Source organism: Trichosurus vulpecula, chromosome 4 (assembly GCF_011100635.1).
Source record: "Trichosurus vulpecula isolate mTriVul1 chromosome 4, mTriVul1.pri, whole genome shotgun sequence".
Lineage (NCBI taxonomy): Eukaryota > Metazoa > Chordata > Mammalia > Diprotodontia > Phalangeridae > Trichosurus > Trichosurus vulpecula.
Window position 1 is genome coordinate 303,091,232 of NC_050576.1, and position 18,176 is coordinate 303,109,407.

Sequence of the window (18,176 nt, forward strand, 5' to 3'; positions counted from 1 at the left end):
CTAATGAAGGACATGAATTTTTTTAATTAAGAAGAATGAGATACAAAAATTCAAGTCCACAGTAAGTATAGTTATATAAGGAAATCCGAAATAACAAAACTAGTTAATTAGAAAAATGAGCAAATTTTTTTCAAGTACAACTGCAAAAGAGGAGAGAAGGAAATATTAAATCAAGATGGAAACTATCACACTCATTTAAGGTGTGTATTTTTTTCCTAAAATTCTACATTTTGTAGAATGTGAATAATTAAAGAGAAATCAATAAATGAATATAGTATAGTACTTAGAAAAAAGGACAAATACACTAAATCATATCTACTTCACATGCATCTTAATTTTAAATCTCTTGTTCTTTTCCAAGTACAGGGAGAGCTAAGGTAACACAGGCAGCTGAAAATAACACAAATGGTACGGAGCCTCAGAAAATAAAGTCTTGAAACTGTAACTGATAATTCCTGAGTTTTTCTCTTCTCAACTTTAAAGTTCAAAAGTACTTAAAAATCATGTAATCTAGTACTCTTATTTTATAAACTGGAAACCAGGACACAGGGGAAATTATTTGTCCATTGTAATACACGTGGTAAATAAGAGGCAAACAAGCTCCAAGCCAGATCCTCTCACTCCAAATCCAATGCTCTAGCCATCATATCATAAGACCTTCAATCAAGCTTCTCAATATGCTCCTAAAGGAAAATACAGTCTCGCTCATTGGATTTCAAGGCATATGTACCTGAAGAGGCATAAAGACATTCTGTAATTTCATAAAATGAAATTTGCAGGTTCAGATATATTTATTTTGAATCAAGTAACAGAAAAAAATTATTAAAATAATTAACGAAAATGGGAAATGATCAGGGGGCACTGTCTGACGTTAATTTCAGTTATAATACCTGTATTAGTAATTTGGAAGAGTGACTTAATAACCAATTAATGCAGTGGAGGAATGGCAAATATTATTAAGGGAAGACATACCAGGAAACTTAGCTGGGTTAAAAATAACTGAAATCCAATTTGGAAACATCAGAATAATAATCTAGAAGAGAAGTGATCATTTGGGCAGGGAAAACCAAGAATGCGGTAATACGAAAAAAAGTGAGTGGGAAGAAAATTAGAACTGAATCTGTATAATCACATCACCAAAGCCAAGGACATATTGTTCATACTCCAGAACATAAATGACAGTCTGGATCTTTTTCTATTTCTCTGCCAAGATGATGCTGGGAATACCATACCCAATCTAAGGTACTGCAGGACCAAAAATATGAACACAAAACGTTCAAGAGCGCAAAAACAACTGAAAGGCAAGACAGGAAGACTTCTTTTGAGAACAGTATATGGTTTAACCTTCCATAATTATTTTCTTATTTTATGTAAACAGAACTAGATAGAACTGAACTCTGATTAAAGGCTGCAGGTTTTCTGTTTATACAAGTTATTATAGTTTCAACTCATGTATGACACTATTCACTATTAGGCCCCAGTATCCTATAGTCAATCTGATAATACATGTGGTATGAAGACTTAAAGAATCTTTTTCTAAAAGGAAGGTTTAAAAATATACTTCTACTTCCAAACTCTCTACTGCCTGTCATCTTATAGTGTTCCCTTTTACATACCAAGACGACTACCTTTGCCCATTCGTATTATAAATTTTTTCAAACCAATTATTTACCAGTCAATTAAGATTTAAGTGCCTACCGTATACCAGGTACTGTGAGGTACTAGGTGGTACAAAGACAAAACTGAAACAGCCCTTGCCTTCAAGGGGCTTACACTCTATAAAGAGAGACTACATGTACATATGTAAGTATATACCAAACGTGTAAAAGGTAAAATACAAGATAGTTTTGAGGGAAAAAATATCAGCAGCAAAGTTTGTCAGGTAAGGCCTGACATGGAAGGCAATGCTTGAGCTGAACTCTCAGGGAAGTCAATAATCAAAAAACTTTTATTAAGAACTTACTATGTGTCAGGCATCGTGCTAAGTGCTGGGTATACAAAATCAAAAAAAGACAGTCCCTGCCCTCAAGGAGCTTACAATCTAATGAGGGAAGACAAAATACAAAAAGAAGTTGAAAGGGGTTGCAAGGTAGGTAGGGGCATGGTGGAGACACCAGCAAAGTCTCAAGGTGAGACAGCCAGGTGAGAAATGAGATATCTGAGTTGACCTCTCTCCTTAAATGGAAATCTGTAGTTCATGGCCCCAACTTCCAATGGGAGAGGAAGAGGGCAGGCCTGAAGGGGAGCACCAAGGCAGAAGGATGATGAGGATATCCCAATAATGAGCTTTGTAGGGCAGGGTGGAGAAGCCAGTCAGAGAAGTCCCCAAGTAGAGTAGCCAGGTTAGAAATCAGGAAAGGAAAAAAAAAAAAAAAGAAATCAGGAAAGGATTCTAAATAAGAAAGCTAGGGATTCAGAGACATAGAGTGGAGAAGAGACAGCATTCTAGGCATAAGGGACAGCCAGTATAAAGACACTGACAAGGGAATGGAATGTTGTATGTGATCAAGAGCAAGAAAGCCATTTTGGCTTGACCAAAGAGTATATAAAAGGCAGTATTGTGTAATAAGCCTGGAAATACACACTGAGTGTCAAACACAGGAACATACATCTGATCTTGGAGGGATTTCCTGGAGCTTACTGAGCAGAGGAGTGACATGGTCAATCTTTGGCTTGTGGAATATCACTCTGGCAGCTGTGGACTGACAAGGAGAGCCGCTTGAATATCTGTTCCATCTATTCCAAGGTAAATTTCAAGCTCTGTCTCTATAACTACTGTATATTCCTGTGTACAATAGGAAATGTTCACTTTTGTATTTTCTGTCTGTCCAAAGATGGTACTATGAATACCTAATGCCACAATAATAAATAAGGCATTAAAGTTAGTCATTACCTAGCACTACCGGTCAGAAAAACTATTACAATTTACCACATTGGTAAAAGTTACATCCCCCAAAAATTTATGATTTGCTGATATTAAAGAGCTCATAACAATTTATAGGCTATTAATTACTATGAGGATATAATTTTTTAAAGATGAAGTTCTCTACATCATATGAAAATTCATCACAACTGCCTACTATCTTGAAATCTTTGATAAGAAATGAGATGAACTCACAGATTTCACCTTTGGAAGATAAACAGATTATTTTTTCTAATTTGCTATGTGAAAGTGTGTTATGCTGTGCTAGGTAGCACACACTACTTTCACGGTAATGCTCTCAATTCAACATAGACAAGAAATGTAGAAGACAGTGAAAATTTAAATGTATAGCAACAGCAGAAGATATTCCCTTTGATGCTTGGTATTCCAAAACCTCACGTATGTGAATCATAAAAACAGTAAGTGGTTAATATACCACGTAACAAAGACTTCCTTTTCCCAGACAGCCCCTTCTTTCTTTGACAGGTCTAGTTAAGATGGATCAGTACATAATAACAAAAATGTACACTAGAACAGTCCTTAAGTTTAAGCAGTAATTGTTAATATTTAGCACCCTGCTGCTTAAAAATAAATCAATTCCTGCTAAGAAACCACAAGTGATATGCTTTATATGCAGGCTGACCCTACCATAGCAGAATCCAAAGCACAAAGGTTTTGTTCATCACTTCAGAAGACACATTTTGTAGTATATGCTATTCTGTTTGCTCCATGTTTATGCCCAGAATACTGAAATATCAACCCCAACTCTTCTTTCATGAATTTCTCTATAGTCATTAGATTATAAGCTCATTAGTTATACAAATGGAGCTCCTTGAGGGCAGGAGCTGTCTTTGCCTCTTTTTGTATCCCCAGCCCTTAGCACAGTGCCTGGGACATAGTAAGTGCTTAAGAAATATTTACTGCTTGATAGAGTCTATCACAACAAGAAAAAGTCAAGCAAAGAATGGCACAAAAAAAAATTGATTGGTTGAATGTTAGGCCTTGATAATGTCCTTTTTAACGGATCATAGTGCTGAACTTGTAAAGCTAAACAACATTTTTAAGAGTAGCATTAATTTTAGTCTACCTTACCTGATGAGCTTTCTGTAAAGACTGTTAATGTCTGTCCTCCCACGCTTTGCAAGAGAAACGGATGTTCTCTAGGAGCACTGACAGAGGCAGGTTTTCCACCAATATCATGGATATTTGCAAGCTCTTCATTCAAAGTAAAAGATACCTAGCAGATAAGTAACCAAAGTCTATTAATAACTTACCTTTTCACTATGAACTATCTATATTTAAATTTTATTACACATTTCATTTTCCAAATTATTGATGCTTTTATAATTATACTGAAAACTCCCCAACACAGACATTACAAAATAAACTATAGTAAGAAGCTATCCTAATATGCAAAAATGACATAGCTAACCTATCAAGCAAAGGTTGCATTTCCAATAGTTATACAGTTATAGTCATAATTGTTATACCCTCGATGCTAACAAAACATATGCTGATGCTCAGAGTTTTTGAACCATATTAAATGTTCTGGACATAATTTTATTTTAAATGTTATTCATCTCCCACCAATAATTACTAAATGTATGCAATTCCCCCCCAATATTTCTATAAATACCAAATACTTGCCACAAAACTATAGATTAGAGCTGGGAGACTGTTTTCTTTCAGAAGGTTTCTCTTCCAGACTCTTTACCCAAAAGAACGCCACATTTTATATCAAAAAGATTTATAAATACTGGCTTTCTGGTCTTCACTACAACTGTGCTATTGGAAGACTAGTATGAAATACTTACTGAAAAGCTATATGCTATACCATCATAGTGTTTAATATTATGGATCACAATTGAAGTATGAAAAAACTAAACCAAGTACTCTCTTCACCCTGACTTTAATACAAGATCCACGGTGTCCAGCCCACAGAAGACAAATACAATACTAATAAAAGGAATGGACAACCAGGCAGTTGATCAAGCATAAAGTCAGGAAACTGATGCTGATGAGCTCTCCAGAATGAAAACCTTTCTATACCCTATAATTGCTACCATATAAGTATTTCTTTCATGTGTTAAAAAAAAATTAAAGTTGCAAATATAAATCAACTTACCTCTGTCCTTCCTTGATTCCTGGATAAGGGGAAAAAAGAAGACATGTTTTAAAACAGGAAAAGTCTAAATTTTCTGGAACAATCTTCTACAAATTAGGACAGTTTACATTTGAATGGCACTTTTCAATTCATTCTCCTACTCTGAAAAAAAATATAAACGCAGAAAGTAACCCTACATTTCTTTCCTTACCATCCCTATAGTACTATATTTGCTTGTTAGCCAAAGACCAAAAAATCCCGTACAAGAAATATACAACATGTTTACATATAAGGTGGATATTTTAGCCAGGATAATTAGAAAGTTGGATGAATAACCTTACCCCCTATCATCCTGTTGGGAGGTAATCTTTGTCTTGCCATTTCTTCTCCAACTCATTTAACAGATGAGGAATTGAGGCCAACAGGGTTAAGTGACTTACCCAGGATCCCACAGCTAGCAAGTGTCTGAGAACAGATTTGAACTCATGAAGATGAGTCTTCCTGATTCCAAGCTCTGTGCTCTATCCACTATGCCACATAGCTGCCCCAAGGTTGGATAGCATAAGGTTGGATAACAAATCTGCAATGTAGTCTGGCAATACAATTATGAGACTTCCTTCAACTTCATCCAGTTGCCCTTTAGGAGAAGCTGGGAAGGCAGATTAAGCATAGGAGTAATCCGAGGCAGAGGTTTGGCAAGAAGAGAGTGACAACGACAAGGAAGGCAAGAGATTTAAGATCAGAGGAAAGAATAAAGCTGAAGTGACTAGTGAACTGAAGTTGGAAAGGAAAGAGAGTGAAGTTAACAGCAGAGGTAATGGCCTGCCAAACTCCTGACAAGTTGAATGGAGGTCTTACTGAGGGCAAAGAACAGGTCACAGGCAAGGTAAACCACGGGGAGGAGTTATGGTCAAATAGGGAAATATCAGAATTTCCAAGTAGAGAAGTGGAACTGTCATAGGTAATGATAAGATCTAGCACACGAACAACCTTGTAACTGGCCAAGACGGAGTAAAGGATTAAGTCTTGAGACTTATGGAGATAAAAGAAATAGGCTAGTAAATTTGAAGGAATATTTATATCAGACCTGCACAACTTGGCAGTAGGTAGGGGCCAAAATCAATACACTGAAGTTTTTCGAGCCGCAGATAGGTTTTTAGCAGCTCACTTTCCAAGTAAAGGTAACTAGAGACAGATTGATGATGGTTGGTTGCCGTAGGTCACATGACAAACAGGAGTGAGCGATCAGTGTCTGCCCCACTGAAATCGTAAAATGCCAGCAGGCCATATGTTGTGTAGGCCTGATCTATATGTTGGGGAGGAAGATGATGAGCCAAGTGCTGAGAAAGAAGGAAGACTGACTGAAGGAGTTGGCTGATTACATCTACTGAACATTATTTATAAAATAAAGTCTATACTTTAGATTCTCTGAAATCTGGTTTTAAGCTAGCTGTTTGGAGGTGAGATTAAATATCACACTAAGCCTTTCCTATATTCTATGTTACAGCCAAACTAATTCTCCTCTTTTCTTGCTCTGTCCTCTCCTTTCTCTGTGCCTATACCTACTGATTCCCCAGGCATGGACTGCACTTGATATCTCCCTCCCTCTCCTCAAGGCCAGCCTCAGGTGGTATTGCCAGGTCGCATTTCTGAGCCCTCCCTGCTTCCAGGAACTAGTAATTTGATCTCAAAATTTCCAAAACACGGCCTGAATAAGCCCTTAGCACTTTTCTCTTCTTTTCCCTCTTACATAGTCAGTGATTTATACACCTGTCCTTCTTCCTAAGAGATCATAAACTCTTTGAAAACAGAATCTGTTTATACATCATTACTTCAGAGAATGCCTAGAACACAGCAGGAGCTTAATAAAAATTTATTTAATTGAGTTGTACTTCACTTGTCAATGGAGCATTCTGTTCTTATTAGAATCTAACTACAAACCCTATTACTAAGATTTTAAATATCATACAGAGGCATTGAAGAACAAGTTAATAACTTGCTGGATTGTAGCTTAAAATTTTCCAAGAACTTTTGGAACACCCTGTACAGTTAAGAGAAAGGCCATGAGATACAAAAAACAAAAAGGAGGACTTAGGGGCCTTCTAGATAGCAGGAAGGGCAGGGACAATCATGAACTGAAATGCGTATGAATTTGTAATACAGCCAAGATGATACAATTTTTCTTTAACTTTCTCCAGTATGACTGGCAACCCAGAAATGAGTGGAAAGTCAACAACAGAGCTTACACAGGGTTGAGAATTGGTTAAACAAAAGATTATAGCAGAAGGACAAGAGCATGACATTTAAGGTGTTAGGAAGAACATTACAGGAATTTTATACTGGAAGATCCAGGTAGTGTAGGGAGGAAATAAAGAAATTAGATAGGATTGGGGTCGGGGCCAAGATGGCGGCTGGAAAGCAGGGACTTGCATGAGCTCCCGGCCAGGTCCCTGCAAAAACCTATAAAAAATAGCTCTGAACAAATTCTAGAACTGCAGAACCCACAAAATATCAGAAGGAAGCAGGGATCCAGCCCAGGACAGCCTGGATGGTCGCTGGGTGGGGTCTATCGCCTGGGAGGGGAGGGGAGCGGAGCCTGGGGTGGGTGGCGGCAGGACCAACCAGACCAGGAGCCAGGCAGAACAGGCCCTAGTGCCCTGAATCAGTGAGCTGTGGCAGTTACCAGACTTCTCAACCCACAAACACTAAAGACAACAGAGAAGGTTAGTGGGAAAAGCTGCTGGGACAGAGTGAAGAGAGTTCGCAGTTCGGTCACTGCCCCAGGGCAGCGGGGGTGGTGCAGCTACAGAACTGCAGCTGCAGTTGCTTCTGGCCCCAGGCCCACCTGGTGGGAGGAATTAAGTGGTGGATCAGAGCAGGAGTGCAGAGCCTGCTGAATATCTGAGTCTAGTCCGGGTTGGGGGTTCTTGGGGAAGGAGGAATGCTGGTGTGGAAGATCTGGCTGTAATAGCTCTGAAAACAATAGCACATCCCCTCAAGCCTGGAACAAAGCACTCTTTACTCTACAAGCAGTCATACCATGACGAAAAACTCAAGGGTCAAGTAAGTTGGCTGGGAACATGGCCAGGCAGTGAAAACACACTCAGATTCAGTCTCTGACTTTGGAATCTTTCTTTGGTGACAAAGAAGACCAAAACATACAGCAAGAAGAAGTCAACAAAATCAAAGGGCCTACTTCAAAAGCCTCCAAGAAAAACTGGTCTCAGGCCATGGAAGAGCTCAAAAAGGATTTGGAAAAGCAAGTTAGAGAAGTAGAGGAAAAACTGGGAAGAGAAATGAGAGTGATGCAGGAAAACCACGAAAAACGAGTCAATGACTTGCTAAAGGAAACCCAAAAAAATACTGAAGAAAATAACACCTTCAAAAATAGACTAACTCAAACGGCAAAACAGCTCCAAAAAGCCAATGAGGAGAAGAATGCCTTGAAAGGCAGAATCAGCCAAATGGAAAAGGAGGTCCAAAAGACCACTGAAGAAAATGCTACCTTAAAAATTAGACTGGAGCAAGTGGAAGCTAGTGACTTGATGAGAAATCAAGATATTATAAAACAGAAACAAAGGAATGAAAAAATGGAAGACAATGTCAAATATCTCATTGGAAAAACCACTGACCTGGAAAACAGATCCAGGAGAGATAATTTTAAAATTATTGGACTACCTGAAAGCCATGATCAAAAAAAGAGCCTAGATATCATCTTTCAAGAAATTATCAAGGAGAACTGCCCTGATATTCTAGAACCACAGGGCAAAATAGAAATTGAAAGAATCCATCGATTGCCTCCTCAAATAGATCGCAAATAGAAATCTCCTAGGAATATTGTCGCCAAATTCCAGAGCTCCCAGATCAAGGAGAAAATACTGCAAGCAGCCAGAAAAAAAACAATTTGAGTATTGTGGAAACACAATCAGGATAACCCAGGATCTAGCAGCTTCAACATTAAGGGACCGAAGGGCTTGGAATACGATATTCTGGAGGTCAACGGAGCTAGGATTAAAACCTAGAATCAACTACCCAGCAAAACTGAGTATCTTGCTCCAAGGCAAAATATGGATTTTCAATAAAATAGAGGACTTTCAACCTTTCTCAGTGAAAAGACCAGAGCTGAATAGAAAATTTGACTTTCAAATACAAGAATAAGAGAAGCATGAAAAGGTAAACAAGAAAGAGAAATCATAAGGGACTTACTAAAGTTGAACTGTTTTGTTTACATTCCTACATGGAAAGATGATGTCTATGATTCATGAGACCTCAGTATCATAGTAGCTGAAAGGAATATGCATATATATATATATATGTGTGTATGTATGTGTATATAATATAGATATATATGTGTGTGTGTGTGTGTCTATGTATGTATATATGTATATATGCATGTGTGTGTATATTTACATACACACACACATATAGACAGAGGGCACAGGGAGAGTTGAATTTGAAGGGATGATATCTAAAAAAATAAAATCAAATTAAGGGATGAGAGAGGAATATATTGAGAGAGGGAGAAAGGGAGAGATAGAATGGGGTAAATTATCTCGCATAAAAGTGGCAAGAAAAAGCAGTTCTGTAGGCAGGTGAGGAGGAATGAGTAAATCTTGCTCTCATTGTATTTGACCTGAGGAAGGAATACCATACACACTCAATTGGGTATCTTACCCCACAGGAAAGAAGGAGGAAGAAGATAAAAAAGGGGGAACAATAGAAGGGAGGGCAGACAGGGGGAGGAGGTAATCAAAAACAAACACTTTTGAAAAGGGACAGCGTCAAGGGAGAAAATTCAACAAAGGGGGATGGCTTAGGAAGGAGCAAAACATAGTTAATCTTTCACAACATGAGTATTGTGGAAAGGTTTTACATAATGATATGCATGTGGCCTACATTGAATTGCTCACCTTCTTAGGGAGGGTGGGAGGGAAGGGAAGAGGGGAGAGAATTTGGAACTCAAAGTTTTAAAAACAGACGTTCAAAAACAAAAAAAAAAAAGTTTTTGCATGCAACTAGGAAATAAGATACAGGCAATGGGGTGTAGAAATCTATCTTGCACTACAAGAGAAGAAGGGAAAAGGTGATGGGAGGGGAGTGGGGTGACAGGAGGGAGGGCTGACTGGGGAATGGGGTAACCAGAATATATGCCATCTTGGAGTGGGTGGGAGGGTTGAAATGGGGAGAAAATTCGTAATTCAAACTCTTGTGAAAATCAATGCTGAAAACTAATATTAAATAAATTAAATAAAAAAAAAACAAATTAGATAGAAATCTATTGGAATTCATAGATGTGTAGAGGGCCTAGAAATCAAGATGAAGGCAAAGAAGAATATAAGAATGAATAAGACAGATGGAAAGATAAGGTGCTGTGGTCAAAGAAGGCATAGAAAAAAAAATTACAAACATACCACCATTTGCCCAAACTATATTAAAGTTAGACTGTACTGGTGTTAAATGAAGCAATTTCCAAGCAGCTATGCCTCCTGAATATAGAAGACCTCTAGTACTTTGAGGCAAATAGAATATTTTATATAAAATAGAGCTTTATCTTGCTAAGAGAACAACCTGAAATAATAAATAAAAATGAGCTATAAACTTGTATATAATCAAAGTTCATTAATTCAATCTCATTTTTCCCATTGGGAAATTTGCCTTTTTATTTTTTTACGGGAGACTCTTAGGCATACTCTTTTCTAAGGCTCATAATAGTGGAAAAGAGATCATTCAAACTGACTGAGCAACTGAGAAAGTGGCCTATGGAATGGAGAAAAACACTGGGAATTTAGATACCACTAAATCTCTCCAAGTACGATCATCTATAAAATAAGAGAACTGGAATACGTGATCTCTTCAGCGTAAAAGTTCTATAAGTCTATAATTTTATGATAAGTAAGGCCAATTAGGACAGCTAGGTGGTGCAGTGGATAGAGCACTGGGCATGGAGTCAGGAAGACTCATCTCCTTGAGTTCAAATCTGGCCTCAGACACTTACTAGCTGTGTAGTGACCCTGGGCAAGTCACTGGACCCTATTTGCCTCAGTTTTCTCATCTGTAAAATAAGCCAGAGAAGGAAATGGCAAATCATTCCAGTATCTTTGCCAAGAAAACCCCAAATGGGGTCACAAAGAGTCAGACACGACTGAAAACAACTCAATAAGTGAGGCCAAGATGATTTACCTTCACATTATCTATGAATCAACATACAACATTTGTTATGGGCATATTATGTACCTGCCACTGTAAGGGAAGATAGGAATACAAAGAAATAAACCAGTTCCTTTCCTAAAGGAGTTTTTACTGGGACAGCCAGCAAAGTGGGTCATATCTATAAGATAGTGCAGTGGAGAGAGTGCTAGGCCTATGGTCCAAAAAACTTGAGATTCAAATATGGCCTCAGACATTTACTAGCTGTGTAACCCTGGGCAAATTGCTCCACCTGTCTACCTCAGCTTCCTTATCTATAAAATGTGAATAGCAAGTACCTATTTTCTAGTTATGAGTATAGAATGATATAATATTTGTAAAGTACTTTGCAAACCTTAAAATACTATTTAAATGCTAGCTATTATTCATGAAGAATGTGTTAGGAGCTGAATTGTTAAAGGAACTAGGTATATTTTGAGAGACGGAAGCCAAAAGAGAACACATCGTGGGCAAGAAGGAAAGGCAGGGAGACAGGAGATGGAGGGTCAATGTAAGGAACAAGAAGGTCAGTATGGCTGAACCAAAAACTGCATAAAAGAGAATAGTGTAACCATAAGGCTGGCAAGCTGGGCTGCAGCCAGAGTATGAAGGACTTTAAATACCAAATAGAAGAGTTTGTATTTGGGTCTTTAAGGTAATAGGGAGCCACTGGAGTTTACCGAAAAAGGAAATAAAGAAAAAGAATTAACAACAATTTAGTAATTTCACATATTATATCTATCTAACAATAAGATACTTTTAAATACTTTATCAATCTTCTTAAGATGCTAGTTACAAGACTGGGTTTTTTGAAGGGAGATTATGGGGAAGACAGGAGATGTTGGGTCTAAATCCATTCTTCCCTTTGCTCCCAGTGGAGACTCTCCCTCTCTCAATGAAGACTGCCACCTAATCTTCATTACAGTCTTAGAGAGTTGCCAAGGACATTGAGAAATAGAAGTGACTTTACCTAGGTTCACTGGCTATGCTCAGGAGTAGGAAACAAAGCTAAGCCACACTGCCTCTGAGGCAGGCTCTCTATCTCCACTAGGCTGTGTGCACTTCAAATACTTTTTATCTTAAAGAGGCTCATCTTCTATTTGACAAGACTCTTAGTTTCAATACTGTATATATTTAAAAGCAATAGTTGGCTACATTTCTTTAAAACTATATGGTGGTTAAGGCTTGTCACTATGTTGCTCTAGTAGGCTGGTTCCAGTTAGGGGAAGGGAACAAAGATTTATTCAGCACCTTCTGTATGCTAGGGACTGTGCTAAATGCTTTACAAATATTATCTCATTTGATCCTCACAGGTTAAGTGCTATTATCATCCCCATTTTAAAATTGAGAAAACTGACAGAGACACAGGTTAAGTGACTTGCCCAGGGTCACAAAGCTAGTAAGTGTCTGAGGTCATATTTGAACTCAGGTTTTCCTGGTTCCGGGCCTAGCTCTCCATGCACTGTGCCATCTTACAGGCATAACCCACTTCTGAGAAAACCAATACATGAAAAATCTGAGCTTGATAATAAACACTGATACTTATATAGTCCCCTAAGGTTTGCAGAAACTATGAAACAAAGCGGGGGGGGGGGGGCGGGGGGAGAGGATAATTATCTACTTTACAAAGCCCTGTTCACTTTATAAAAGGTAGCATCAAAGTATTAAAAGTATTCAGTTCACAAAATGAGATTTACATGCAGTTTTCTAGGGACACATCTATTACATAAAGTAATAACTAATTCAGAGGGTTGTTGTGAGAATCATATGAGCTAAAGTACTTGAAAGCTCTTTGGAATGGTAAAGTGCTATACAAATTTAATGTATTGCTGTTAGTATAAAACGAGGTGACGTCTGCTGAGTGCTCTAGTTTGTGCTGGAGTTATGAAAACTAAGTTCTAATACAGTTCTACCATTACCTGGACAAGTAATAAAACCTGTTTCCCAGTTTTATGTGCAAAAAAATGCTGTTACCTGCCCTCATTCTCCTTGAAGGATTTCTAAAAGCCTAATAAAATAAGAAATGCAAATGTTTTTGAAATAAACCCAACAACTATCAAATGCCACCATCAGGCACATTAATGATCCCTTGTTCACTATTAAACAACCTTGTTAAAAAGTTACTAAGAAATTACAGACTCTATTTAGAATTGAAACAAAAAAAAGAAAGATCACACTATCAGGAGGTATAAATGTAGATTTAAAATGCAAAAGAACATCCATCCATCAAAAAAGAACCAAACGTAGGATATGTCAAGAACTAAACATAGGGTGTATCTAACATATAAATCCAATACAAGCAACTGACCCACGTAAAAAAAAATCTCTGCAAAAGAACAAAGATGATCCTAAGTTTAGCAAAGAAGCACCAAGTAATGGTGGGTGACGTGAGATAGCAAAGCATTCCTCAGACAATAAAGGTGATTTTGAATCACCACCAAAACTGAAAGCAATGAAGACTTTCTGAAAGAAATTATGCCAGAATAACACAGACACCCTTCAATATCTGAGATTATTTACTCCCCTTCAATATGCTTTAGTAGTTGTTTCTATTAGCCACAGGGTATAAATGCCTTAGTAGTTGCACAGCCTTATTTCACAGAATCAAATGAACTCAGAGTTGGAAAGGCCTGACTCACAGGTACTCTAGTCCAATTTTTCATGTCTTTCCATTTAAATTTCAATCATGCAATAGTGTCTGCTGTATTACTGTGCTGTGCTTTATTTATAAGTGTATTCACAACATAATTATAAATTTTTCCAAATAATACCAAAATGCCATGTGAATTTACTTACTTTGCAATCCTCAGCTTTCCTACTTCCCCTCTTCCTGAAGCTTTGGCCCACTGCTGAGACAAATATTTAGGAACCTAAAACAAAACAGGAAACATACACGCAATCAACACAATATGAGATGTTAATTTTCAAAAAAAAAAAAACCATCAAATGATATATTATTTGCATTTAAACTTGTTAGTCCACAATTGGTATTTATTTATTTATTTATCAGGATTCTATCTACTATATGCTCAACAACGTGGGGGATGGATGCAATGATTACTATGTTAGAGTAACCAGATTTTCCCTAAAACTGGGACACACTACCTCACCAGGGAAATTTCTCTTTGAAAGCCTTACCAAAAGTACACGTTCTTTTCTTGAAATCTGTAATGTCCCAGATTGTACAGTCACCACATATTGAAAAACAGTGTCCCTGACCTCAAAGACTTTCTAATATAGCAGAACAATTTAATGCTAAACTATGTAGTTCTGATTGTAAATGTAAAAGGAGTTCAGAGGAGGCTTCAGAGAGGAAGTGGAACTTGAGCTAGGCTTTAAAGGATGACATTCTTGAAAGAAGCCAGAAGCCAGACCTGACAGCCCAAATTCAAAAAGATTTTCTGCAGATAGAGAGTAGCCCATCAGTTATTAGCAAGTGTGTCCTAATAAGTTACTTGGGGACAGGGAGGTTGTCTTTTCATTAGTACGTATCTTAAGTCCCTAGTACAGGCAGTTCCCACTTTAAAAAATATGTTCCTAGAGACCATCTCTTAAAAGTAGAAAACCACAAGGCAAAATCCTAACAGTGCATCTGCTGGAACATTGAATGAGTGGGCAAAAGTGGTGGGAAGAGAATTATAGGCTTTGAATGCGTAGCAGCAAACCTAGAAGCAATAAAAAATGTTAACTATTTACATGCTGTCTTATGCCCCGAAGTGCTCAATAAATAATCGGTCTGATTTCTCATGAAGGGGAATGGATATATTTAGTCTGTTTACTTAATCCTTGAACTTCAGCAAACAAACCAATAGCATTTATTTTGGGTTAACAAGATTCTAGTTGTTTTAAAGAACCTAATTTGACATTGGAAGCCTTCTGGTTAGAAATTAAGTTATAGAAAGGACAAAATAATGAAAGGTAATGAACAGTAAACATTTCAGGACTGAGTTAAATTGTTAATTTTCATTTCCTAGGGACATCTATATTCTCAGAAATCACCACCTCTTCACATGCGCATGTGGCTTTGAAGTTTACCCAAGGCTCCCCTGCATGGAAACTACTGTTTAAGGTCTTTCCAAAACTTATGAGGAGACATTGCCACAGTACCCTTCACCCAACTTGCCCCTTGAAAGAGTTGTAGGGAGAGAGAGCTATAGTGACAGCTGCCACTCATGGCTGTGACCAACATTTTGGGGATCGTTGGTTTGAGATTTCATGAATTTAATGTTATAGCTCATATACTGAAGGCAAGTTTCACAAAGAAATTCAATGTAGTAGCAGTACAAATACAGAGGATTTCCTCAACTGTGATAAGTGTTCTAAAAGTTCATTTATAAATTGGCTGTCTGGAATATAGAACACATTTTCCAAGAGAAACTATTTTATAAATAATGACTCCCAGGCTAGCTTACAAAAGTTTATTTAATACACAGTATGGTGGACATTTCATCTGAGAGGTTTGCTTGCAATGAAAAATCATAGGAAAAAATGCTGTTTCAAATATCTATCCATCTATCTATCTATCTATCTATCTATCTAAAAAGCTACACTTTGCCCCTAAAGGGCTCTTGGAAATAGGGCTCCAGCCTATCAGTCCACTCACAATAAGGTATAAAACAGATCTGTCTTTGATTGAATAGGAGACATACTAGCTGCCTGAAAAGGGAATAAGACAGTGGTAAAGTAACTTAAAATTCTAAATGGTGTTCCTTTCTTCTCCCCTTCCAACACCCTCCTACCACCACTAACTATATTCTCAGTCTATATAATACTTGTTTCCAGAGTTAGCTCCTCAAGACTGGAACTCAAATGTAGCAAGAAGATTAAGATGAGGAATTTATGGGAAAAAAGAATTTCTCTAGGCTTCCCCAAGCCCAAGATGGCACTCAGACTTCATCAATCCTCTCTCTTGAGGTGGGTAGCATTTTTCCTCATAAGTGCTTTGGAACTGCCTTGGATCATTGTATTGATCAGAATAGCTAAATCATTCACAGCTGCTTATCTTATTGCCGTTACTGTTCTCCTGGTTCTGCTCACAACACTGTGCATCAGTTCATATCTTTCCAGGTTCTTCTGAAACTATATAGTTCATCAATTTCTTATAGCACAACAGTATTCCATCACAATCATATACTGCAATTTGTTCAGCCACTCCCTTAATTTCCAATTCTTTGCTACCACAAAAAGAGTTGCTATAAATCTTTTTGTTCATATAGGTGCAACAAAAATTTTCAACTAGCTCTATAAAAGGGGAAAGACATTAGCTTGTATTATTAAAAAAAAAAACAGAAAATACTTCAATTTGTATAAAGTAAGCATTTTTGCTGTCAGGCAAAAACAGGCTCCTTTTCAAAGTCTGTGAATGTCATAATTGAAAGATACAGCATTTAAGTTTAGGAAAGGCTTCAGGTATGCTACTGAATGATCTTCTGAAGGTAAGCAATATAGTTCAAAAATCATTTGAAACATGTTTATTAAAACTATTAACCTGTGCTGCAACAGAAAGGAAACCAGTGTACTTTAAGGACAGGACAGTTTATAGACTGGATTTTTAAAAGTACCCAACACATTTCTTTTGCTATATGGATAGTATGGAAATGTTTTACATGACTTCACATGTATAACTGAAATCAAATTGCTTGTCTTCTCAAGGAAGGGGAGGAACCGGAAGAACAGAGAGAATTTGGGACTCAAAATTTTAAAAAATGATTGTTAATTTTTCTTACATGTAACAGGGTGAACACTTAACAAACTCCTTTCTCTCTCCCTGAACTTCTCCTCTAACTTCCTATCCTATATCCCCAAATGCTTGCTAAACATTATACTTTGTTGCCCCCATCATCATCATCCCAAATTATGTATTCAAAAGAGAATTCATCTTCACTCCACTCTAATCTCATTTTGCGAATTATCTGCTTGCGTACCAACAGCAGAGAGGAAGATGCAGAGTCCAGTCCATGCCTGGTGAATTATGAATGTAGGCACAGGAAAGGGAGAAGGCAGAACAATAATAAAGGAGTAAGAGAATTAGACAGTTTGGCTGAAATGTAGAATATAGGAAAGGCCTAGTGTGATATTTATCTTACCTCCAGACATTGCTTGGAGCCAGATTTCAGAGACTCTTGAATATTAAGAGTCTGAAGCATAGACTTTATTTCTTTTATTACTTATTTTTAATATTCTTTTCTTCTTTTTAAATTTTGAGTTCCAAATTCTCTCCCTCCCTCCCTCTCACTCTTCCAACCACTGAGAAGGCAAGGAAATTAATATCAATTATACATGTGAAATCATGCAAATTTATTTCCATATTAGCTATAGTGTTTCTTAAAAAAAAAAAAAAAAGCAAGAAAGCTATGCTCTAATTTGTACTCAAAGTTCAGCAGTTCTCTTTGTGGAGGTGGATAACACTTTTTCATCATGAGTCCCTTGGAATCATCCTGGATCACTGTATTAAACACAGTAGCCCAATCTTTCACAGTTAATCATCATTACAATATTGCTGTTATTGTGCTCAATGGTCTCCTGGTTCTTACTGTATTTTACAACAATTTGTATGTCTTCCCATGTTTTTCTGAACCTTCCCCCCATGATTTCTTATAGCACAGCAGTACTCCATCACAATCTTATGTCACGATTTGCTCAGCCATTTCCCAATTGATGAGCATCCCCTAACTTCCAATTCTTTACCACTACAAAAAGAGCTGCTATAAATGTCTGTACATATAAGTTCTTTTCCTTTGGTCTCTTTGGGGTACAGACCTATTACTGGTAATGATGGGTCAAAGGGTATGCATAGTTTTTATAGTCTTTTGGGCAGAATTCCAAATTGTTCTCCAAAATGATTAGACTAGTTCATAAGTCTACCAATAGCATTTTAGTGTGCTTATTTTCCCTCAGGGGTAGCTAGATTGCACAGTGATGTCAGGAAGACCTGAGTTCAAATCAGGACTCAGATACTAGCTG

General features: G+C 37.4%; 1 protein-coding gene across 2 annotated transcripts in view; it reads right to left on the bottom strand.

Moving 5' to 3' along the window:
• Nucleotides 1-18,176, bottom strand: part of GTF2F2 (general transcription factor IIF subunit 2) — a 170,764-nt gene that overhangs the window by 143,501 nt on the left and 9,087 nt on the right. For both annotated transcript variants that reach the window (XM_036757794.1, XM_036757795.1), the window contains exons 2-4: nucleotides 14,010-14,083; nucleotides 5,049-5,067; nucleotides 4,016-4,160 (exon numbers count right to left, since the gene is read on the bottom strand). In XM_036757794.1, coding sequence (XP_036613689.1) covers nucleotides 4,016-4,160; nucleotides 5,049-5,067; nucleotides 14,010-14,083 — 238 coding nt within the window. The remainder of the gene's footprint in view (nucleotides 1-4,015; nucleotides 4,161-5,048; nucleotides 5,068-14,009; nucleotides 14,084-18,176) is intronic.